Here is a 25622-nt window from a genome sequence, read left to right as displayed (position 1 = left end):
GTTTATCCACTCCACCGCACCACCAATAAGTTATAAGAGGCTTGCAGAAAGGGACTGGGCAATACTGATCTTCACATCCCCAGCACCTAGAAAAGTGACTGACCCAGTAAGCATTTAGTAAGTGGTTACTGACTGAACAGACTCTTCCATTTTCTTCTTTTGCTAGTGAGTTCTGGACCATCTGCCATTCTGGTTGTCCAAATTGAAAACCTTGGCAATACCCTTCTCCTTTTCCTCTTCTTTTCTATCAGCCTTGCCTCTTATCCTGTTCCAGATGCCTTTTGCCTGAATGCCTTTGCTATAGATAGCCTCCTCTCAGGTCTTTATACCCGCATCTATCCTCACTTCTGCTGCCAGAGAAGTTCAGCATGGAGTCTTGCTCTGGTTACTGCCCTGCTGAAGAACTTTAACTGACCCATCATTAAAGAACAAATCCTACCTTCTCAGCACTACATGTAAAGCTTTCCTTCCATGTTGATCGCTATGATCATTTCTTTGTACACTCTAGCCAGACTTTCAGAATCACCAAATACAGAAGCTGTACAGTGGCTGGGGATGGGAGAACAGAGGTCAGTAGATTGAGAAAGTACCATACTTGGTAGTTTTTCAAAAGAGATGATATGGAGACATGACCATTGTTCAACCTATGATAACATACAGGTAAAACATAAAATAAAAATAGAGTTTTTGAGAAAATTCTCAAGAGGGGCAACTTTATTTCATTTGATTGCTCCCCTAACCAATGGCAGTGTCCTTCCAATGTATCTCCTAATGTTAGAACTTTAGGTCACAAACCTAGAGGAGTGGGAGATAGGGGGAGGTTCCTGAGGGAGTGACCATATGCGTACCTATGGATGATTCATGTTGCTGTATGGCACAAACCAACACAACACTTTAAAGCAATTATGCTCTGATTAAAAATAAATAAATTAAAAAAAACTTTAGGTGACTATATACATCACACCTCTGGGCCGCACTCACTTCTGCCAGCATTAGCTTCCTACCCCTCCCTCCTTTCCTTTTTTGACCCAAGTAATTGTTTTAAAGGCAGATGATCACATATTGCCTTATCTTGACATATTTCCTGCCTGCTCAGGTTGGGCTAAGGGCACTTCCTGTTTCCATTGCACTGTGTAATAATTCTATTAAATATTACATTAAGATTAAATGTCTGTTCTCCCCATCCACAAACTATAAATATCTGGGGTCAGGGACAGTGCTTTCTCATCTTTGTAGCCTCAATACCTAGAAGAGTGACTGGTATCAGTTACGATATTTAATAAATGTTTATTAAGTGAAAGAACAGGCTATTCTTTTTTTGCTCTCTGGTTGTTGATCTATACCAGAGACCAGTCTGGGTCCTAACTGGAAATAACACAGGGGGCAAGCTTCACTAAGTCAGCCATTTATACAAAACAACTGATAGTGAATAGAATGAGTTCATAATATTGACCAGCCTAGACTGCTCCTCCAGCTCCACTGTGACAGGGACTAGCCTCATCCTCTCTGAGAATATATAGCCTTGCAGCTGTCTTTTTTCTATTTTCATGCAAACTCAAGTCAAATGATGGTTCTGTTTGTTGCTTCATGTTGGCATTTGGTCTGAGAACACTTAACACTAGTGCTCCAGAACTTGGAGTCAAATGGTATTTTACCAAATGAGTGAGCACATTTGACTACTATGCAAGTAGCCTTAGGAAAATTTTCTAGGTCAGAAAGTGTTTTCATATGAAATTTTTATTGTCCCAAGATCATTTTTATTATCCAATCACTTCCATCTTCTCCAAGGATCACTTTATATTATGAGTTCCAACTTTTCAAGATCTCCTGGGGATCTCTGGCTCCATCTTTTGGCTTGATCTATAACATGTTCAATATCTCCTATGGTAAAAAGATATTTTTTAGACACCTTAATAACTTAAGCCGCTGGTTTGTCAGCAGATTTTCATACATTGATATTTTTAAAAGACAAAAGGTTTTGTTTTTTGACAAATTAACTTATATCTTAATTTTCTCCAAGTTAGCTTCCACTTATATCATTTGATTGAAACTCCTACCACTTAAAGTGAACATCTATAGTTTGCACTATGCACAGACTACTCTTTCTTAAGAAAATGATTTATGTATTTATCTGGCTGCCTTGAGTCTCATTGTGGCATGGACTCTCTAGTTATGGCGCTTGAGCTTAGTTGCTCTGCAGCATGTGGGATCTTAATTCCCCAGCCAGGGATCCAACCCATAGATTTTTAACCACTGGACCACCAGAGAAGTCCCAAGACTAGTCTTATCCTGGCATCACTGCCTTTATTTCCTTTGGGGTACCTTTTCCTCGACCCATAGCCTACGTGCTTTAGTTGAGCTGATCCTATCCTTAGTTTCAAGGGTAGGTACGTGACATAAACATTAGCAACTCAATACAGGGCACGATCATCATGGGTTCTCATTAGAACCAATTCACACTAATACTTAGAGTGAGGTTTGAGGTTAAAAAAAAAAAGAGAAAGCTCCTTTTTTTTTATGGGATCGGACTTGAATAGATGTAGGCTAAGACTGCCATTGCTGTCTTGTCACAAGGAAGAGAAATTCTTCAGAAACTAGAGCCAAAGTCGGAAACAAAGCCTAAAGATGAAAAAAGAAAAACTATGATTCTATTGACTGAGCTCCTAAACACAACGAAATAAAACAATAGAAACAGCGTTGAACTTTATAGCTGTGTGAGGGGATAAATTCTCTTTTGCTTCAACCAGTTCTATGGTTTTTCATTTGCAATAAAAAAGGCAATAATTTATGCATCATCAAAAAAATATCAGTGGTATTTGCCAGAACAAATCATTTCCTTTTCAAATATGCACTACTCTTCTGTCTTTATGATTTTTTTCTGATCCTTCTTTAATCCCCCCCTGTAATTCCTCTTTATATGCAGCTTTAATTGTGGAATTTCAGGGTTAGAATGAATAAGGGGTTCACAAAACAAAAGTATATTGAGATCCTTGGAAAAGACATATTTTATATACATAAATACCTATTAAAAGTGTAGATACATTTTTAGGAAATTATGTTTGGAACACTGCACTATTGATTAAACTATTGTAAAAGAGATGTTTTATGAGGAGAAAATAGATATAAATTTGGCCTGCATACTATTACTTCCATCCTGAATGTAAAGAATTGAATATTAGCAAGGCACAGAATGAAGGTTTTCACAGTGATAATGCTTCTGATTGTAGTTTGGAAAAAAAAAAAATGGGAAAACTGTGTTATTGCATTTTGATACTAGCACACTTTCTAGAAAGCAATTAAATTGCCTTGGCACCTCAGTTTTTAGAAAGCAAAAGGTTAGAACATACAATAAAACTGAACATTATTTCCAAAAAGAACCGAAAGCTGTTGGACTGTGAGATATTTGAAATCATATCAAAAAGCAGAATTTATGGCCCTATGAGTTATGAGAAAGGAAATTGAATTGTGTGTTTTATTTTTAAAACACGACCACTAAAAAGGTGTTTCCATAGTAACAAGGTCAATAGCACTAGCCACTGCAGACCTTCCTCTTTTTCTGATAGCAGGTTTAAAGATCTTTTTCAAATACCACTTTAAAAGCCCTATGAAAAAGTACAGCATTTCTGATCATTCATCTGAACAAAAATGAGGAAAAACACACATAGGGTATTGAATTTCTCATGTTTTATGGATTATAGGCATTCTAGGCTGTCACATTTTCAGAAAGAAGCCTGCCTGACTAGCTACCATGCCAGCCCCTGAACACAGGGTTTGATTAGCCTGACTGTAAATCTGGACAAACAGAAGTTGTTTGCAGTAGTATTTAAACAGAAATAAAAGGCAGCACAGTATTAAAAACACACTTCTTTAACATCTAAATATTGGAATAGTTAAGTAAATAATCCCTGTTATTAGGAAAATTTCAAAGACTCAGATAAAATATGATATTAGCATTAGAGGAAGGTTAAAATATACAGGTCACATATTGTTTACAACAGAAATAAATAGCTCTTTGGCCGTAAAAAAATCAATTCATTTAGTGCCACCAGGAAGTGGCTTCTCCTTCCTCTTTCCTTTCTATCAAGATACAATGCACATATGACAGTTATTTCATCATCTTATTTCTCCCACTGAACTGTGAGTCCCTCAGAGCAGAGAGATTTTCTATTTGTGTTCACAACAGTATCTCACACATTGTGTATGTAGAAGAAAATGAAAAAAAAAAAAAAGTGAAGGATGAATCATGAAAAATAATGACACAACAATCACTAAAATAAATAACATAAAATCTCTGGTCTATTTTTAGAAAATAGTGTCAGTTAAAATGTGTAGTTGTGATTTTCATCTCTTCAACTTAAGAAGCTCTAGATCTTCATTCACAGACTCACAACCATTAAGGAATAAACCCAATTGCGTGGCCCCTACATCAATTTCTTCAGGATCTCTGTAAGTGGGGGTCTGGCATCAGCATTTTTTAAAGCTACTCAAGTAATTCTAATATGAAGCAGAATTGAACATCATTGTTTTAAAATGTTCTGCTGGGGCTCAACTAATGACATTTATTTACTTCCACCTTTTAGCTACTTGTTTTTTTCCCCTTCACTATTGCCCTGTAGTACCCTATTTATCAAATCTAGAACACCTTTTATTATAACTTGATTTATTCTCTAGAATTCCTTTTCATGATAAAAGCTTCAATTAAAATAGCTGTCTTATACATTTAACATTTTAACCAAAAATTATTATTGTATTCTGTTCGATATTGCTATTAGCCTTTTATGGCTCTGAACTCCACTTTTGAAAATCAGAGCTTGGTATAGTACCAATATAATAACTGTTATGGGTTTCCCTGGTGGGCCCAACTGTTACCCCAGTTGGTAACAAGTCCTCCTGCAATGCAGGAAACTGCCTGCAAAGTGTTAAGACGTCGGTTTGATCCCTGGGCTGGGAAGATCCCCTGGAGGAGGAAATGACAGCCCATGGACAGAGGCGCTTGGCAGGCTACAATGCATGGGGTTGCAAAAGACTTAGACACAACTTAGTGACTAAACAGCAGCAACCACAAATGATAGATGCTAAGTATATCTAGTAGAATTTAATATGTGCTTCTGTGCTTTTATGCTTACATTTCCAAGGCCTGTAATTCCTTTTATACTCTTATCTATCTGGAAAATTCAGATTCCTCTTTCAAAACTCCCGTATCATATAAGACTTCCTTAATTCGGACTATTAAGGACTCTCCAGCACTGCCACTGCCCCTCATTCATGCTTCCATTTTTCACTCCTAATACTGCACTGTCATTTCTTCTTCTTTTTAAAATAAATCCCTTCTCCATAGTTGATCATGAACAACATGCAGTAGGCACAGCCCAGCAACACAGAGGCAATAGGCACTCAACAAGTGCTTACTAGATGAAAGAATATATGGCCACATTGAAGTGAACCAGCTACATTTCAAAAACACTATTGCTATGGACTGAATTGTGTCCCCCACAAAATCGTATGCTGAAGCCCTAACCTCCAGTGCAATGGTGTCTGAAGATGAGGGACTTAGGGAGATAATTAGGTTTAGAATTAGTGTCTTTATAAGAGGAGACACCAGAGAGCTTGCTATCTCTCTCATGGTCTGCCACTGGGAACACAACAGGATGGCAGGCGTCTGCAAGTCAGGAAGAACCCAACAAGCTGCCAGTTTCCAGAAATAGGGGGAAATAAATATCTGCTATTCCAGTTACCCAGTCTATAGTATTTTGTTCTAGTAGCCCAAAGTGACTAATACAACTATGACCTGGGACTAAGTTATTTGCTGCTGCTGCTAAGTCGCTTCAGTCGTGTCCGACTCTGTGCGACCCCATAGACGGCAGCCCACCAGGCTCCCCTGTCCCTGGGATTCTCCAGGCAAGAACACTGGAGTGGGTTGCCATTTCCTTCTCCAATGCATGAAAGTGAAAAGTGAAGGTGAAGTTGCTCAGTCGTCTCCAACTCTTTGCAGCCCCATGGACTGCAGCCTACCAGGCTTTTCCGTCCATGGGATTTCCCAGGCAAGAGTACTGGAGTGGGTTGCCATTGCCTTCTCCTAAGTTATTTGAAGAGAAGATTAATATAAATATTATGGATATTTGTACTCGTCCCTTTTTTTGAAATCCTTAAAGAATAAATGCTTTTTGTAAAGACCATATGAAATAAAGTTAGTTCAGATATTTCACACTTTTTTCAAATAAATTTAAGGCATAATTTTTGGTATTTTCCTGGTAAATTAAGAAGCCTGACATAGGCATATATAGTGGAAGATGAAGTGATTTTGCAGAACAATGATCAGTAGGAAAAAAATGTTACCTTGGGGATGGTGTTATCAATTACAGCTATTCACCAGGTTTTTTTCTTAATAGATAACATCAATGGAAGACCCAGCATGTTCCTCGTACTGTGTTAGACATTATGTCTTAAATTAATTTTGTCTTATTTAGGATAAAGAAAATATTTAAGGTATCACAGCAACTCCATAATGTATTATTTACTAATTTATTCAACAAATATTTATTGTGCATCGCGGGAACAGCGTCGGATACGACTAAGCGACTTCACTTTCACTTTTTACTTTCATGCATTGGAGGAGGAAATGGCAACCCACTCCAGTGTTCTTGCCTGGAGAATCCCAGGGACCGGGGAGCCTGCTGGGCTGCTGTCTATGGGGTCGCACAGAGTCGGACACGACTGAAGCGACTTAGCAGCAGCAGCAGCAGCAGCAGCAGTGGGAACCCAATTTTGTGTTTAAAGCCAATTTAAGCTAGTTTCATTCTAGCATCCTCTTGGGACTACAGACATAAATTATCCAGTTCTCATCTGATAAATCTATTCTATAATCAAAGCATAAAACTGTGTGGTTTAGATCAGTAGACCCTATACTTCAAATTTTACTGATAAGTAACATTTTTAAAATTTGAGGACCCAATGCCAAGTTGCCAACATTTTATTTGGCCAAATAATATAAAAAAACAAATATTACTACCAAGTATCACTATCAGTTCATAAATGGTAAAGCATTTTAATACAAGAAAATAACATAATATGAGCAGAGAAAAAAGTGATTTTCAAGGTGACTGTATTTTATTTAATAGAGAAAACATCCACTATATTCTTTATCATTCTCATTTCAGCCTAGACTGTTGAAAATTTTGTTAAGAACATATTTAACTCTGGGATAGACACAGAAATTTCTACCCTCTATCACCTTCCCTCCTTCTGCTTTCTACCACTGCACTAAATTTTCCTATTTCTCACTATTCAAAATCCCTTCCTTCTTTTAATTGTTTGAGCAGGTTATTAAAATGATAAGTAAACATGGTTTAATCTCATCAGCCATGCAGGGTCCAAGGGAAAATGTAGGTCTACTTTAATGTAATCATTCTTGCATTTCATCAAATAGTTAAATGATGCTTCTGGTACTATCATAATTTTGTATTTCTGCATTTATAGTATATCATCTGAAAGCCTAAATGATGAGTATAAGTCAAATATCAACCAATAAAGCAAGGAAACTTACATGTGTGGACCCAGTGAAACTACCCTTGCCACTACAATTCCAAGAATCAGAGTTGTTAAAACGGTAGAAATAAGAGAGATCTGCAAAAGAAAATGTAAAGATATAGCATCAGTTTAGAAAAAACAATTTAATTGAAAATATTAGGTGATTTACTTTTTACTTGACTAAATTTATGTAGCTTTTAGGATATAATTTTTTAGTAGTTTATTATTACCAATTGTTGTTAATAATCTCAGGCATGTACATTTTTATCAGATCATACTCTTAGTTTTTTCCCCACAAATAGAACAAGTACCAAATATGACTATTTCATAAAGTGAAGTTACGTTTTCACTTTTTGTCAGGTTTTTAGTGTTTACTTGTGCTTTTCTTCTGTCTATAATTGCTTATTGCTACTGTCTATCTTACCCTGGCCCTTCCTACACAACATCCCCGCACACCTACCCACTCACACACATTTTGGGATGCCTTTGCTTCTTCCCTTCTGCTTTCCAGCTCTATTAGTCCATTTTTCCTATGCAGTTTCGCCCTTTGGTCTGGCCCAGTGGCTCAGTGGTAAAGAATCCACTTGCAATGCAGGAGACTCAGGACACACGGGTTGAACTCACAGCAGTATTCTTGTCGGGAAAATCCCATGGACAGAGGAGCCTGGCGGGCTACAGTTTGTGGGGTCGCAAAGAGTTGGACATGACTGAGGAGCAGCAGCTGCGCTTCCAGAGTCTTCTTTGCTACTTTCTCTCTCTTCTGTTACTATTTCAACAGGTTAAAATATAAACTGGCCTCTGTGTGTTATGTTCACTCACTACATTAAATTTGTGTTTCTACTCAATATTTTATAATGAATAAAGACATTTTAGAATTTTTTATCTGATAAGAAAAATATAAAATTGCTTTTATTTCATTTGATTGTCATTAATCTTATTTCTTGGGTTGTTAGTTTTAAACTAGAGCAGGTTTTATTACGAGTCCTCTGATCCACCAAGATATTAAGAAAAAAATCCCAAGGTCACACAGCAAGAAAGTGGCCGAAGGGGAATTCAGATACACAGCCTGACTCCAGATGAGTGTTCCTAACTACTCTGCTTTGCACTGGGAGATCTATTTAGATACTTCAGTATGACATTTGTAAGGGACATTTTGGGACAAAATGTTCAAATGTTATCAATATGATAGAATATTAGCTTTCTTCTCATAAATACCTTGCCTTTTGCTCTCAGAAGAAAGCATTTATGTCTATACTGAACATGAAAAATGGGAAATAGTGCATATATTTCAGATAATTCACCCAAAAAGTCCCTTTTAATACATTTTTATTTATTTCTGGATCCCTGTTATGTAAAGAAGACAGCATGGGCAGAAAACTGGAATGTCATTCCCACTCTTAGCTCTGCCTGGAAGGAGGGGCTTCACCACTGTGTATACACACCAACATCACAGTGAAAAGTAAAGTTAACATTGGATTTTTCAAAATAGATTGAAAAAATATAGTACTCGTTCTTTAAAAAAATTTTTTTTCCTCAGAATGCTTGGCATAATGTAGATGTAACACCAATAACATTTTGGGTAAAATACAAACATTTTATGAGAGTGAGGGAGAAAAATACAGCCAGAAAAAAGGCTAATGTATAGAGATAAGCATATGTGGTGAGTTGAATACTTATTTGATTGGTTTTATTACAGATAAATCACCATTTTTCTTTAGCAATAAGAATCATAAATATTGGCCAGATTCTTAATCAATCAATATACTGATATTTAAATTCACTGGATAAAAATGGGCAGAACAGACATTGTAATTAAAAAAAATAATTAAGCCATATACAAAGCCAATTTACAACAAAAAAATTAACTGATTCATTCTTACTTCATTAATTTATTTTTAAATTGTCTAAACTATCTACAAAAAATGATAGATTTTTTTTCAGTAAATAGAGTTGGTTTAATACAGTTCTTTATATTTTCTAAAATTAAAGTGTTCTGTCTGATATCAGAACATCTGCCTTAAAAAAGGAAAAAGAAAGGGATCTATTCATTTCATATTCATCAAGTATTTAACTCAGTTCTCCCAAATAAGATAAACTATCAAACAAAGTTTACTCTAATACAAGTATAAGTAACTAAAAGAAACGAAAGATGAATACTGTAATTAAGAATTTGGTCATATAGGCAGTAGTTTTACAGAGTTAATGCAGGTAACGTAGTGCATCTCTTTGTGTATTTAAAATGTAAAAATTACCTTCCCAAGCTTCGCTATATCTCGATACAAGGACAAAGGCAGAGTAAAGACAACCGTGGAAAGCACAATAATGAAATGGCGACCAATAAGCAAGTTTTCAGGATCAACTGAAATACAATAATTATTATATAGTGTTTATAGATATGAATAATACCAGTGACCCAAGTAGTCAAATATTTAATTATAAAAATGACAATTACTATAAGGGCCTCCCTGGTGGCTCAGATGGTAAAGTGTCTGCCTGCAATGCAGGAGACCAGGGCTCGATTCCTGGGTCGGGAAGATCCCCTGGAGAAGGAAATGGCAATCCACTCCAGCACTCTTGCCTGGAAAGTCCCATGGACAGAGGAGCCTGATAGGCTACAGTCTTGAATAAGTTTCATAGAACCATGAAACTTATTCATGGTTCTATGAAATAATAACATCAAGGATTAACTTATAACTCAAATAGTGTTATAGTATTTTGCATTCACATTATTTTAGTAGCCTCCAAATCAGGTTTCCTGCTTCTACCTTCCTTTGTCCCTTCAGAGTATATTTCCTACTGGAGATTATGTGGCTTAGAAGAAGAACTTTCAAAACAAAAAGACTCACAATCTCTAAATTACTCAAATAGCCATGATATGGTGAAAGGATGAACGGGGAGTGGAGCTTTGGCAAACTTTGAAAAGGTCTGCTAAAATGTTCTCAGAGGCTTTTCATAATCAACTCAAATAATCCAAATGCCCCTCAACTGAATGACAGATAAACTGTTTATATCTATATAACAGAAAACTCCTCAGCAAAAAAAAAAAAAGAAAGAAAAAGGAGTACATCACTAACAAACCCCCAGACACATTTAATATCCTAAGTGAAAGAGGCCAGTCCCCTAAAGGCTAGCTACTACAAGATGCCTTTTATTTTGGCATTCTGGGAAAAGGAAAAGCAGGACGAGACATCAGATCAGTAGTTCCCAACTGCTGGAGATGAGGGAAAGTTTGACAACAAAGGGGACTGAGGAAAATTTGGGGAGATAATGGAATTGTTCTGTATTTTGATTATGGCTGTGGTTGTATGACTGGATAATTTGTCAAAACTTCAGAACTATCCATGAAAAAGGGTTAGTTTTACTACATTAAATTATACTGTAATACAAATAATGGGGACAAAGGTTAGCTTATTTACGAAATGGTGTAGCATAAATAGTACATGAAAAAATGATACACAGAGAGTTGATGATATGTAGCATTTATGTAGCATAAATAATAATATTTAAACAGATAAATTAGAACTAAATTATACATAAAAGTGGATTAATACTTTAGAATCAGATTGGATCATATATATCACTGGATATCTGAAGTCATCCAATTCCTCCACTTGCAAATATTTACTTTCAAATTATTATGATTATATAAATAACTAGATAAAATAAATATATTGACGTACCTCCAGGGATTCTTTGGAAAACTTTGCTCAAAGTATCTCCAGTTACTATGTTGTAACTTATCATAGCTAAAAACATAATTAAAACAACAGTCACCAATAAGTCATCATATATTTCACCTTGAATATTTTGAAAGTAAACAGTTTTCACTTCTCTAATAGTGGCATAAGCTTACTTTCAAATATTTACTTTGATTGCAAATACCTAAGACTTTAAAAATAACTAGACAGCAGATTTGTGGGAGAATATCAATTTATATTACAAAGACTTTCACTTTGATTCTTTTCAGAACATCTTTAAATAATAGTGAGTTTTGGTAGGCATTTAAAATGAGATTTGTTATGGCATTGAAACATGTATATTATCATATGTGAAATGAATCGCCAGTCCAGGTTTGATGCATGATACAGGATGCTCGGGGCTGGTGCACTGGGATGACCCAGAGGGATGGGATGCGGAGGGAGATGGGAGGGGGGTTCAGGATGGGGAACACATGTACACCCATGGTGGATTCATGTCAATGTATGGCAAAACTAGTACAATATTGTAAAGTAAATAGCCTCCAATTAAAATAAATAAATTTATATTAAAAAATGCATTTTGTTGTGTTATTAAAGTTCAGTGTCCAAACACTCTTTAGGAACACATGTATTGCTCAAAGTGAGGAAAAATAATAGAAAATTGTGAAGACTTCAAAAGTAATATTTGGGCAAAATATATTCTTAGCCTTCTGTAGAGACATAAGGAACTTGTGGTTTGAATAACAGCTTCTGTGTTATTAATTTTTAAAATGAAATCAGTTCAGCCATTGGTGAATGTTAACACATTACTTAAAAGTATTGGGTGCAAACTTATCTTGGACATGACTTCCACAAATCCTTAGCTTTTCAGAAAAATTTTAGCTTAGAAGAAATCTATTATTTCTCTCATTTACTTTTATTCCCAGATCATTCTACAGGGTTGGTCAAAAACATTTGTTTGGGTTTTTCTATAATAGCTTATGGAAAAATCAAAATGAATTTTTTGGGCAACCTAATATTCTTCACCAAACTAGGGAATCACAAGCATTAATCCAGTGAAAATCACCCTTACTTTATTTCAATGAAATACTTAGAAAACAGACCAAAAGGAACAGAAAACAATGGAAAAATAGCTAAACACTCAGTGTGGAAAATACAACTATTAGTATTCTTTAATACTAACAACTATTAAAATTATTTTATTCAGAAATGGTTGTGTACTTATGAAAGTAATTATAATATTCATGTTCATATTCATCCTTACCAATGAAAGGATATAAAAATTGTAGAACAGAGAGTAAGAGATATCCTGGAAAGCCAAAAGTTCTATTGACCAAAGACTGGTAAGTGTCTGTTCCAGAAAGGGCAGCTCCTTTTATCAATAAAATGAGGGAAAAATCTGTGACAAAAATAACCATTAAACAAATGTCAAATTAGATTTAATATAAAGGTTTTTAAAAATATATTTTGACTTAAAGAAAAACACAGGCTTCAAAGAAGAGTTCAGTGCTAAAGTAAATTACCATGGCAAGGCTTACTTTATCTTCATAAAACATTATCTTTCATGAAACTGTACTGCTTCCAGTTATATATTTTTAAATCAAGATGCAAACAGATTTAACATATCCATGCAATGAACTAGACAGAAGAGGGTATGCAGACTAAAGTTAAAGCTTCAGTTTTCTATTTCACTTTCCTAACATAACCAGTGGAGAAGGCAATGGCACCCCACTCCAGTACTCTTGCCTGGAAAATCCCATGGATGGAGGGGCCTGGTGGGCTGCAGTCCATGGGGTCACTAGGAGTCGGACATGACTGAGCGACTTCACTTTCACTTTTCACTTTCATGCATTGGAGAAGGAAATGGCAACCCACTCCAGTGTTCTTGCCTGGAGAATCCCAGAGACAGAGGAGTCTGGTAGGAGGCTGTCTATGGGGTCGCACAGAGTTGGACACGACTGAAGCGACTTAGCAGCAGCAGCAGCAGCAACATAAGCAATGCAACAACTATTAATAGGATGTGGCTCAAATGTTTAAGCAACAGAAGATAGATTATCCAATATTTCACAGGCATTCAACATGTGAAGACCGAGAATAAAACGTGCTGTTAAACATTCAGAAAAAAATAGATCGAGGAGAATCAGATAACTTGTTTTATAACAGAGTACAGTTAATATCTTTATTTTATAGTTATTATGGTTAACAGGCTACTCTAAGAATTTTTTTGAAATTTACTGTTTAGAGATTTAAGTTCCAATTTTAGAGTTGACATTGAAGATACAAATATATAGAAAAATGTATAATGAAAAGTTAGTCTCTCTCTCATTTAACTCAATGCTTTTTGAACACCTAGAGAATAATACTGCAGCTCTACTGGATATACAACTGTGCAGAAGGTATGATGCTTACTTTTTAGTGTAAGAAAATTACATTAAGAAAAAGAAAAAGAAATTCTTACTTTTTAGTCTTGCTCATGTTTCTATTACAAGTGATTTTTTATGTCTTTTAAGTTATTCAGAAACGTATTAGAGTACAAAGAAGAAAATACAAATCGGCGCAATATCATTTCCACCTTGATTCTCTCATGTCTTTGAAATTTCTTTTAACAAATTCATCAATGAGCTCCAAGTTGATAAATCCAGTCGAAACCTCTTACATATTAATTGTATTTGCTTTTTCAGTAGCATTTTCCTTTCTGACACCAGTTTCTCTTGGATTTCCTCCTACCTTTTGAGCCATTTATACTTAGTTTTTTCACCAGTTGCTTTAACTCTTCCAAATCCTGGATTCTGGGATTTTCCCCCTCACTCTTCCAGATGTCTTACTGTGATCTTATTCATGGCCATGGCTTCAATTTTCACGCAGATGTTAGCAACTCCTGAATTTGCATCTCCAGTCAGGACTTTCCCAAAACTCCAGATTTCTGTATCTAGCTGTCTAGTAAATATTTTACCTTGAAAATCTTGTAGGCATCTTGACTTAGGTGTCCAAATTCTAATTTATATATTTGTTCTGGAGCCTGCTTCTGCATTCATATTTCTCCAGACTGTGAATAGTATCAAGAGAAACTTGAGAGTCACACTATATTTCTCATTATCCACCACCTTCTATTTTCCTTTGGCCACTGAATCCATTAACTACTGCATCATAAATTATTCAGCTGTATCTCCTCATGTCTAATCTCTAACCTGCTTTAAGGGCTTACCCCTCTATTACTTCTTGCCTGGATTGCTGCAAAAACTCCTAATAGTTCTCTCATTCACCATCCTCTCCTTACCAGTACTTTCCAGACATTTTCTCTCTTACCAGATAAATATGACTATAGCATAAATTTGACCATGTCTTCTGCTTAAAATCTTCCAGGAAAATCCTCTAATGATTTTGAATAAAAATCAACTCTTTTCATAATTTTTCTCAGAAAAAATGTTTATTAGCTGTGGGATCTTGAATGAAAGTCTGAATCTCATTTGAAAAGTAAGACAATACCCTAACCTTGAAGAGTCTATGAGGATGATGTGATGATGTTTAAATGCCTATCACAATGCCTGGCATGCTACAGATGCTAAAGGAAAGAAAACTTTTGCTATTTTTTAGTTATTTTCTATAGGCTGCATGTGATGTTAGAAAAAGCATTGCATTTGGAATCTGATGAGAATGACAGTAATGATGACAACCACAAAAACACTAGCAAATACTTAACAACACTTTCTGTGGGTAAGCCTTTTCCTAAATGCTTTATATTTATTGACATGTTTAACCATCACTAAAACCCTACGTAGGTGCTATTACAATCCTCCATTTGACAGATGAGAAAAGTGAGGCACAGAAGCTTAAGCAAACTGCTAAACATCACAGGGCTCATAAGGAAGAGGCAGGACTCAGACCCTGGTAGTCTAGCCCCAGAATCCATATATGCATTTAACCAAAATCTCAACTCTGTTGCCAGTAACTGCTGCTACTGCTAAGTCACTTTAGTCGTGTCCGACTCTGTGCGACCCCATAGACAGCAGCCCACCAGGCTCCCCCGTCCCTGGGATTCTCCAGGCAAGAACACTGGAGTGGGTTGCCATTTCCTTCTTCAATGCACTAAAGTGAAAAGTGAAAGTGAAGTCGCTCAGTCGTGTCCGATCCTCAGCGACCCCATGGACTGCAGCCTACCAGGCTCCTCCGTCCGTGGGATTTTCCAGGCAAGAGTACTGGAGTGGGGCATCACTGCCTTCTCTGCCGGTAACTGCTGACCTTTGGCAAATCATTTTAACCTGCCAAAGTCTCAATTTCCACCTTCATAAAAAGTAAAACATGCATACCTACTTCATGGAGTCAGAAAGATTAACTATAGTGGCTGCCAGTCAGGCCAGTCATCAGGAAACGGTAATGATTATCATTACAAGGGAGTCTTCACAAATGCCTCTGCAAACCTAACTTTGTATATTCACTCTTACCAACAACAACCCTATACTTTAGCCAGACAGAATGACTTACATGTTCTCTTCTGCATTTCCACATTTCCATCAGCTTAGAGCATCCTTCTATTTTCTTTGCTCACTCACATTTTTTCATAAACAGTCAGTGAAGGGGTCTTTTCCTCCCCAAAACATGCCTGCTCCTTTGACGCTAGGTTAAATGCCAGAATCCTTATTGTCACGCACATATTTATATTATGGTATTTTTTATGAAGGTCACAACTATGTGCTTTTTTTTCTGCCTAACATACTACACTGTGAGCTTCATGTGGCAAGAAAAATGTTCTTTATTGCTATAATAGCAGCAGTGTTAGTAAAACTCTATTGAATGAATCAATGATCAGCAAAGCAAGATTGCTAGGTGTCTACATATCTGATAGAAATTTAATGTGATAAGTGACCTAATAAATAAATTTTAAAATATTCTACAAGCACAAATGACATAGTAATTTATCCTATATCCTTTGTTTAACAGTAGGAAAAGCTTCCCATAAGAGTTGAGTAGTGTCCTGAAGGATAAACAGGCTTTTACCAAGTAGAGAAGAAAATATAATGTCAAGCAGGGGGATTATCCATAGATGGTCAGTGTGAAGGCATAGTCTATATGTGGGTAATGGAATCATACAGAATGGCTAAAATCCAAGTCCCACACAAGGCAGTGACGGTGACACGGTGAAAGAGACGTCAGATTAGTAGGGGTTGAGACTAGAAGTGCAGACTGTGCTGAACCACGAAAGAATTTAAATGATTTTTTTTTTTCCTGGGGTCATAACCAAGTCTTGGAACATTTTGACTTGGGAAATAACAGATCAGGCTGAGGTTTTATAAAGATAACTCTTGCAGTAATATGAAGGAGAGACCAGAAAGTTAAAGATATAGGCTAAAGGCAGGAAAATTAAACAGCAAGTCACTGGCCAAGGAAGAGAATCAGTGAGGACTGGTAATAGGAGGTAACCAATTTCACAGCTGCTGTGAAGTTTTGATGAAGAACTGTGTGGTTGCAATGAGACTGCTAAATTTTACCAAAGTTCTAAATGTATTGCTTAAAAATAACAATTTGCTAAGAATTTAGTCAATAATAGATGCTTTCATTTACATGTAAAATACAGGCTATAAATAAATCTCTCAAAAGTTTTAGGAATCTCAAATATCAATCATTATAACATTTCCTTTCATTATAACATTTTGATCTTTCTTTAAATAAATATATTATATGCAAATCACAGATAAACCATGAATGAATCTATGTTACTCAACAGGTGAATTTTCTTTTACATCGTTACATAGGCTTAGACAATAAAAATTATTTTACTCTAATCAACAAATATGAGAACCTTAAAGCAAATTAAAAATCATTTGCTGTAAATATTTACCATTCTTTCTTTTTCCCCAACATTTCACAAACATGAAAACAGAACTTAGAAACACCATTTGTTGAACTGGACATATCTCATTAAAAAGACAAAGGCCTTAAAAAGACAAAAGAATAATTGTAGAGACAAACAATTATATAATTACAGTGTCAATTTAAAGAATAACTCAATATTATAACCCTATTTGTAGATTTTGCTCTTAAAATCCTAATTAAGAAACAAAAAAGAATCATAGTCTACAATTTTTTTTTTGCTTTTGCATGGTCATCCTTTATTTATGAAACCTATGCAAGGATTTTCATCATGCAACTAAATTAATAAGAGTAACTAATTTCCACTGATTAGTAATTTTGTAATATATGACTTGGGAAAGGTCTGCTCCTAGACACTGCTGTAGGTTTATATACAGCATCAGTTGATCTGTGTATGCATAATGTGACTTTGCTTTAAGAAACTATTCATTCTCCTCAAGTGTTGGTTGAGATTTTAGGTGATATATATTTAATTTTTTTTTCTACCTTCTGGTTTATGATGTGTGCAAATGTTCACAGTGCACTTAAATAAGCCATGGCTATTATGCCTGGGAGGAAATTAATTTGTTTGTACTGATTGACTGGGAAACAGGAAATTAAAAACAACACAGGTAAATCCTTGAATGGGATTTTTTTTAGTGTGCTAAATGTTCTCTTGAATAACATAAAAATTAAACACCAGCAACTCTGAATAAGCACCAAGTTACAGATCTCCTATTACTTAAGCTACAAATTAAGAGTTGTAGAAGCTAAAAGCAGCTTAGGTTTGGGGGGTTGGAGGTAATGAGAAGACAGCAGGCAGGAAGGGAGTGTAGGCTCTGAGGCAACCTTCACTTTATTTCTCAGCCTCAGGAAAGATGGCTGAGTTACAGGCTGGTTTTGGAAGACTGAGATTTTATAGGGGATGGCATCTTAGAGTCTCCATAAGTAGAGCTAACACAGAGACTCTTGGGCATGGGATTTAAGGGAGCTTCTCAGGAGATGGAGAGTGAAAAGATAAGCCAGGGGCATAGTTCAAAAGGACACCGTCTTGGTGGAGACTGGAGGCAGCCCAGCCCGGCAGAGGTCGCGCTCTGCAGCTCCAACTGCACCACACATGGGTCCCTCCTGGAGGCAAGGAGGCCAGCTTTGGGGTTTCTAGCAGTCATTTGGGGAAATGATGGCTGGGATTCATAGCCTCACAGGAAGGTGACACTCTTGAGGCCCGGTTGCCACTCCACTGAAGGCCGCTGAGGTGTTTCGCATCACCTGGTGAAAGGCAGCTAGGTGATCACACATAGCAGCCCACAGCAGCCACCGGTGCAGAGGTGGGGAGGACTGTCTGTGTCACAGAGATCCTAAGGCAGAGGAAAGCCTTTGTGTTTGTCATGAGGGGTACTGGGGGGATGACAGGGCAGGGGTGAGAACACAGTAAGATAAGATGACTAGTCGTAAAGTCTGTACTTAGATGAGGAAGTGGCCAAACATAGGTGTAAATGAACTTATTACATGAAAAGTGGGAAGCAGGACAAAAGGGATACAGAAGTGCCTTTCTGCTGCCTTTGAAGACTGGCAGGGGTGGGGGTGGTGGTGGTGGTGTGGGGCCCCCAGTGGCTGAGAACCTGGGCTCTTGGTGCCACCTGCATGAACAGAGCTTGAAAAGGTTGTCCATGTCAGCACCTGTCCATGTTTTTTGTGGGAAAGAAATTCCTGACATCTATATTTTCAGAGTACAGTCTCAGCCTTAATCAGTCTTTAAAATGACTCCTTCACCTACCACTATTGGCAGAAAGTGAAAATGGCACATGAAAAGGATTTAGGCCTGGTAATATACAACACTCTTCTAATCTGTTCAGAGGATTAGCAAGAAAAGTAAATCTCCTCAGTCATAAATGTCTAAATTCTCTAGGATTCTTTGATGTACTTTTTAGTTAGGAAATTCAGTTAAGGGGGATGTGTATGTGTGTTTGTGTAAAACAATCATTGCATAATTTAAGTTGCAGGAATAAGCAGTTATATAGTATTTTTTACCTGTAACATATGAAACCCAGAATAAAAGCAATATTCCCAGAGGAAAGCCAGCTTGCTTCATTGAATAAGGCAATCCTGGAAAAAAAAATGTGCCACCCATCACATGAATAAAACATACATATAGGTTTTTTTCCCCAATTACTGTATATAATAAGTTAAGAATATTAACATATTTATATGAGATAGTTGTAAACAGTGCATATGAATACTAAAATTAAATGTTAGCGTATTAATATTTACAACAGAATAAAATGTTGTAAATTAAGGACATGTCAACAGAGTGAGTTTATGAGGTAGAAGAATATGATAAGAAAGCATCACATGATAAACAGATGCCAATTCACACAAATAATGTTCATTTCGGGGTTTTACCAGAATCTGCCTGAAATGCGGGAAACTTGGTTTCAGTCCCTGGGTTAGGAAGACCCCCTGGAGAAGGGAAAGGCTACCCACTTCTATATTCTGGCCTGGAGAATTCCATGGACTGTATAGTCCATGGGGTCGCAAAGAATCAGACATGACTGAGCGACTCTCACTTTCAGGGTGCGGGGACAGATGACTTAGAATATGTGGAGAGTAATGACTCAGAGCTCTCCTTCCAGGCTGGCTGGGAAAACAGAGACAATGATGAGTACAGAAGGTTTGGGGGACTTCTCCAACAGTCCAGCGGTTAAGACTTCACCTTTCAACGCAGAGGGTGTGGGTTTGATCCCTGGTCAGGGAGCTAAGATTCCACATACTTCCCAGCCAAAACACCAAAACATAAAACAAAAGCAACATTGTAACAAATTCAATAAAAACTTTAAAAATGGTCCACACCAAAAAAAAAAAAAAAATCTTAGAAAATAAAGAATAGAAAGGTTATGAGATTCGAGGAAAGACTAACTCTGGGGTCAAGATGGGCAACTCTGTAGGAAAAGGAGAGGAAAATAAGTAGGCAAAGGTATTTTTTATAAAGCTGAAGTGAGTATATAACATTATTTATTATAAACTTTTTTTGAGGGGAAATGGGGAATTTTAGATTATGTACAATGAAACATTTAAAATAAAATGTACATAAACTATTTCCATCCAGAATGCTTTATTCCCTGAAAACCTTTCCCTTTAAAAAATCTGCTGAGCCTAATTAAGAGGTACTTTTCAAGGTTGCTGACATGGATCAGCTTCAAGTATTCATATTAGGAATTAACTCTGGGATTCTGCCTACACCTCCACGGCACATGGAGGCAGAATTTCAAACAAATCTTTGCCCCTACTTGCTATTACTTTGAGTCAGTTCCTACATTTTATCTACCATATGAAAAAAATTGTCTATATATGGAAAATAAAATCAAGAAACACATCAATTTGAGAAAGTTAAGAGAAGTAACTCAATACAGATGACTGTGACTAAGATGTCAAAACATTACAGGGAAAAAGTAATAGTCTCAAGGAGCATCTGCAGGACTTTGATTTGTCTCAGCTTTCCCTTAAATTGGATGTTTTCAAATAACAAAAAGAATAAGAAGCACTGAAAAAAAAATAGCTGCCTTTATTATTATAATGTAACACACTTAATTTTGCCAGAAATTTACCCCTGGCTTCAGACTGGGAAAATATGAGCTGCTCATTTCTTTGAATTCGGATTACTTGGCTCCTTTGTTTTAAAAATCCATTTAAAAACAATTTCTATTTATTGATTACAGTTAAAATTAATATATCACAATAAGTTTGGACTTTAAATTTTAATACTATATAAATGGGTAAGGAAATATTACATGGATTTGATTTTTCACAAGATTGCTATGTTTTCACATTAAAGTTTTATATCTACAATATATTCAAATATCTGGAGGTTTTACACCTCCAAAAGGTTATAGAAAGATGATTCAAGTAACAGTAGACATTCCAGAAACAGGGAAAAAAGTAAACTTGGTAACATTATCAACTGATATACAGCCCATGAAAAAAAATTTGTAATTATCTTCCATCTGCAGCTTCACCTTAATCTACCGCACACGGAGGATACTCTCAAATGTAGAAACAGTGTGTGAATCGCCACCCCATCTTTAGTATAAAAGACTGATGGTGTGCACACTGGAAAACAGGAAGGCTTTTATGAAAAAAAAAAATTACCAATTTTATAATTTAAATTTTTTTCCTTTAAAAATAATCTATGAATACTAGCAACATAATATATGTCTTAAATTTGGCCTTTTCATCGAAAAATTAAAAACAAAAACAAAAAACACTTACCTATTATACCAGACCCTATAATTGAGTTGACAACATTAAAAACGGCAGCAGACTGTCGACAAGTTTTCCCTTTGTGCTTATGTTCAGAAACCAGGATTTCTCTGTCATCTCGATGGCTCTATTTCAGTATATAAAAATGCGATTAAATAAAGACTTAGATCAAAAATGTTGAACATTTTAAAATAAATAAGCAATGTAGGAGACTAACACGATATTAGTAATAATAACAAGTAATGTCAATAACGGTAAGAAGGTGAAGATAATAATAAAAAGTAACAATAATATCTAGTAATGTAGAGCTTCTGAACACACTCCATCCTAAAATGTGCTGATTACAGCTGTGCCAAGTTCATGGGTTGCTGCATGAACTCCTAGAGTACAGGATCTCCCAGGGAGCAAATGATGTGATTTGTGTGTGTGTGTGTGTGTGTGTGTGTGTGTGTGTGTGTGAAATGAAAGGGGTTATATTGAAAAGTGCCTGGCCAAAAGAAAAAAAAAAGATCAAGGCAAATTTTTTTCTCCTGGAGAACCTTGTTCAGTTGCTGTCGTGTCTGACTCTGCCATCCCATGGACAGCAGCACGCCAGGCTTCCCTGCCCTCCACTATCTCCCGGAGTTTGCTCAAACTTAACGTCCATTGAGTAGGTGATGTTATCTAATCATCTCATCCTCTTCCGCTCCCTTCTATTCCTGCCCTCAATCTTGGTGCTAAATCAAGACCCCAGGTGAAGGCCGCTGAACTCCTGCAGGTAAAGGCAGCTGAACTCCTGCAGGTGAAGGAAACTTGAACGGTCCTGCCTTCAGAACCTGTCCCATCTCCAGTTTTACCTGCGGCGGGATGACGGGCCTCTGCCCGGGGTAGCCCATGGCTGCACCCGGATCTTCGGCAGGTGGAAGGTTCGCGGGCGCGGGTCCTCGATTCCTCCGCGACCTCCGAGCCCGGCGTCAGCGCGCCGGGAGAGAGTCGGGTTGAGGCTCTGCGGAAGCAATTCGCCCCACCTCCCGCGGGCTGCCGCCCCAACTCACTTGGCCGCTGCAGGCAAGGCGCTTTCCACTCTGGGTTTGCCCAGACAAACGCACCTTCCTGCTGAGGCGGAGATGCAATAGGGTGTTTGTTTCTGAGAGATGGTAGCCCTCTCTCCTCTCTCCCCGTATTTCGCCCCTCCCTCTTCTTTTTTTTTAACCCTCCCACCCAACCTCCAGTTACAAAGTACAGTTTATTGTGCCCACGCTGACCTGCCCAGATGGCACAGAGTTAAGATGGCCTCATTCTAGTCCATTCCCAGATTAGCTGCCCCTTGGCTGGAATCTGATGATACCTAGGTAAGAAGACACTTACGGAGCCTCTTTTCTATTGCCACCTTCTGCTCCCTCTACTTCTTTTAGGTCAGAGATAACCCATGAAAAGCTAAGAGTTTTAAATGGAAAATAAACAAAAAACTTTTCTAAAGTTTTAGCAAACTTGTTTACTAAGAATACTTTTGTCAGATGTTGCTGGGTGACTTTTCAGAATAGATGACTTAAATAAAGGAAGACTGAAGGATAGTGGAGTCAGTTACTGAACCATAAAAGGGGATAAGGAGGAGTGTCAGGGGATGGGAAAGAAAAGGCACTTGGAGTATCTGAGACAGAAAGAACCTTAAATGACCTTCTGTTCACCCCTGTTACCCTAAGATGAGGAAACAGGCCCAGAGAATATTCAATCACAAAGAGAATAGCTAGAGAACAGTTTCAGGGACTGTAAGAATGGTAATATAACATCTACTTATCAAATAATTAAAGAGGTTCTTTTTCATAAATATTTATGTAAAACTATGAAACATTTTAAAAACGCAGAAAAACTTAAAGAGAATTATAAACTTCATATATTCTCCACTATCAAAGTAACAAGAGTTACTATTTTGTCATATTTTTTCACATTGCAAAAATAAGCATTTAATGCCACAATAGACATCCTTTTGCCCTTCCCCATTCCTTTCGCTTCATTGCTAGACTCAATTCATGAAGCTTGTGTGCATCTTTTGTAGCCATGCTTTATATTTTAATTCATTCATTTGCAGCTGTAAACACTATATGAAGTGAAGTGAAGGTCACTCAGTTGTGTCTGACTCTTTGCGACACCATGGACTATATAGTCCATGCAATTCTCCTGGCTAGAATACTGTAGTGGTTAGCCTTTCCCTTCTCCAGGCAATCTTCCCAACCCAGGAATTGAACCCAGGTCTCTCGCATTGCAGGCAGATTCTTTACCAGCTGAGCCACCAGGGAAGCCCAAACAATATATAACAATATGCATATTTTCAAGATTTATAAAGATGGTCCCAAACTGCACTGTTTTCCTGTTAGCATTATTGTTTGTCTACCCAGTATACTGTTTTCAATATTATTATGTTTTATGTAGATACAGCATATTCATTTTATCTATCTCACTAGTTCAGTTAGCCATCCTCCTGCGCTGGGTACTTATTCACGCAGTTGTGTCCGTCTCTTTGTGGCCCTATGGGCTGTGGCCCACCAGGCTCCTCTGTCTGTAGGGATTCTCCAGGCAAAAATACTGGAGTGGGTTGCTATGCCTCCCTCCAGGGGTCATCCCAACCCAAGGATCGAACCCAGGTCTCCCACACTGCAGGTGGATTCTTTATCATCTTGTCACCAGGGAAGCCCTTAAGATTATTTCTAATTTTGCACTCTTGTGGAGCATATTAAATGACCATTTTTCTAGAAGTAGAGTTGTTAGGAAGTAGTTCTTGCATATATTTAACTTCACTAAATATTTCCAAACTGCTCTAGAAACTGACAGCCCCAATTACACTTTCACCAGCAGAGATGGAATTCCTGTTCTGCATTGTTAACATCAGGACTTAGTTTCTTTTTAAATTTTTGATGTTCTTGTGAGTTTTAAAATGGTATGTAATTACTGTATAGATTTGTATTAACAATATATAGTGATGTGGATCTTTGTTTAATGTTTTATGAATATAATTAAATATTTTGGTTATCCTCTGTTAATCTCATTTTTTAATTCTTTGCCCATTTGATTTTGGTTGTTAGTCTTTTTCTTATTGTGAGAGTTATTTATATATCTGGGGTGCCAACAATATTTTGCACGTATCTTCTCCCAGCTTTTTTCTTTTAAAATTCTGGGTTTTTTTTAATGCAACGTTTTCAGTTTTGAGATATTCAGAATTAGTAATCCTAATTTGGGTGTAAACACATTAAGAGAAAGAAAATTACAGCCTTTTCACTAAAAAATATAGATTCAAAGTCCTGAATAAAGTATTAGTAAATTGAATCCAACACTCTATGACAAAGTTAACAATATCCTGACCATATTGAGTATTCTCCAAGTACAATGAGTGAATGAGAGTTCCTGTAAGTACTTGGAATTGTCTGTGTTCTACATTTTGGCCATTCTAATAGGACACAGATTAGCATATATGATTGAATACATCGTTGCTATTAGTATTTTCATCTGTTAGATCCATTAAGAATAAAAAATAAAAGTATTCACTTCTGCAGTGCTCCTCTCTTGTTTCTGCAGATCCAAGTTTCTGACATATCATTTTTCTTCTCCCTAAAAAACTAATTTTTAAAAGCTTCTCCAGGCAGGTCTGCTCGAGAATCCCTCCATTTTTGTTTGTCTGAGAATCTTTATTTTTCCTTCACTTTCAAAGGATATTTTTACAGGGTACCGAATTCTAGGTTAGGTTTTTTTCTCTCAGCACTTTAAAGGTTTCGCTTCACTTTCTTCTTGACTGCATTGTCTCTGAGGAGAAGTTGGATATATTCTGACTTTTTTCCTCTATAGACCAGGTGTCTTTCCCCCTCCCATTTTTTTTCAGAATTTTTTTCTTTATCTTTGATTTTCTGTAGTTTGAAAATGATGTTTGTTAAGCGTAGTGGTTTTTTGCATTCATCCTCTTTGGTGTTCTCTGAGCTTCCTGTTTCTGTAATTTGGTGTCTGATACCAACTTTGGGGAAATTTTCAGTCATTGTTTTTACAAACATTTCTTCTATTCCTCTTCTTCTCCTTCTGTTATTACTATTGTGCATATGTTACACCTGTTGTAGTTGTCCCACTTTTTTGGAGTATTCTATTCTGGGATGAAGTATTTTTTCAGTCTTTTTTTTTTTTCAATTTTGGAGGTTTCTATTTAGATATTCTCAAACTCAGAGACTCTTCAGCCACATCTGATCTACAAATAAGCCCATCAAGGCATTCTTCATTTCTGTTACATTTTATTTTGATTCTGTCTTAGAAGTTCCGTCTGTCTGCTTGCCCATC

General features: G+C 36.7%; 1 protein-coding gene across 4 annotated transcripts in view; it reads right to left on the bottom strand.

Annotated features, from left to right (window-relative positions):
• Positions 1 to 22384, bottom strand: part of SLC38A11 (solute carrier family 38 member 11) — a 57881-nt gene extending 35497 nt beyond the window's left edge. For 2 of the 4 annotated variants that reach the window (XM_055574735.1, XM_055574736.1), the window contains exons 1-7: positions 21869 to 21990; positions 21339 to 21456; positions 19104 to 19178; positions 12490 to 12624; positions 11208 to 11273; positions 9780 to 9886; positions 7544 to 7623 (exon numbers count right to left, since the gene is read on the bottom strand). In XM_055574735.1, coding sequence (XP_055430710.1) covers positions 7544 to 7623; positions 9780 to 9886; positions 11208 to 11273; positions 12490 to 12624; positions 19104 to 19178; positions 21339 to 21456; positions 21869 to 21907 — 620 coding nt within the window. In that variant the 5' untranslated portion in view covers positions 21908 to 21990. Of the gene's footprint in view, positions 1 to 7543; positions 7624 to 9779; positions 9887 to 11207; positions 11274 to 12489; positions 12625 to 15707; positions 15841 to 19103; positions 19179 to 21338; positions 21457 to 21868; positions 21991 to 22165 lie in introns of those variants that run through there. The other 2 variants (XM_055574734.1, XM_055574737.1) reach the window with 2 other exon arrangements.
• Between the last annotated feature and the right edge of the window lie 3238 nt (positions 22385 to 25622).

Source organism: Bubalus kerabau, chromosome 3, assembly GCF_029407905.1.
Source record: "Bubalus kerabau isolate K-KA32 ecotype Philippines breed swamp buffalo chromosome 3, PCC_UOA_SB_1v2, whole genome shotgun sequence".
Taxonomy (NCBI): Eukaryota; Metazoa; Chordata; class Mammalia; order Artiodactyla; family Bovidae; genus Bubalus; species Bubalus kerabau.
This window is presented reverse-complemented; position numbering and strand designations above follow the sequence as displayed.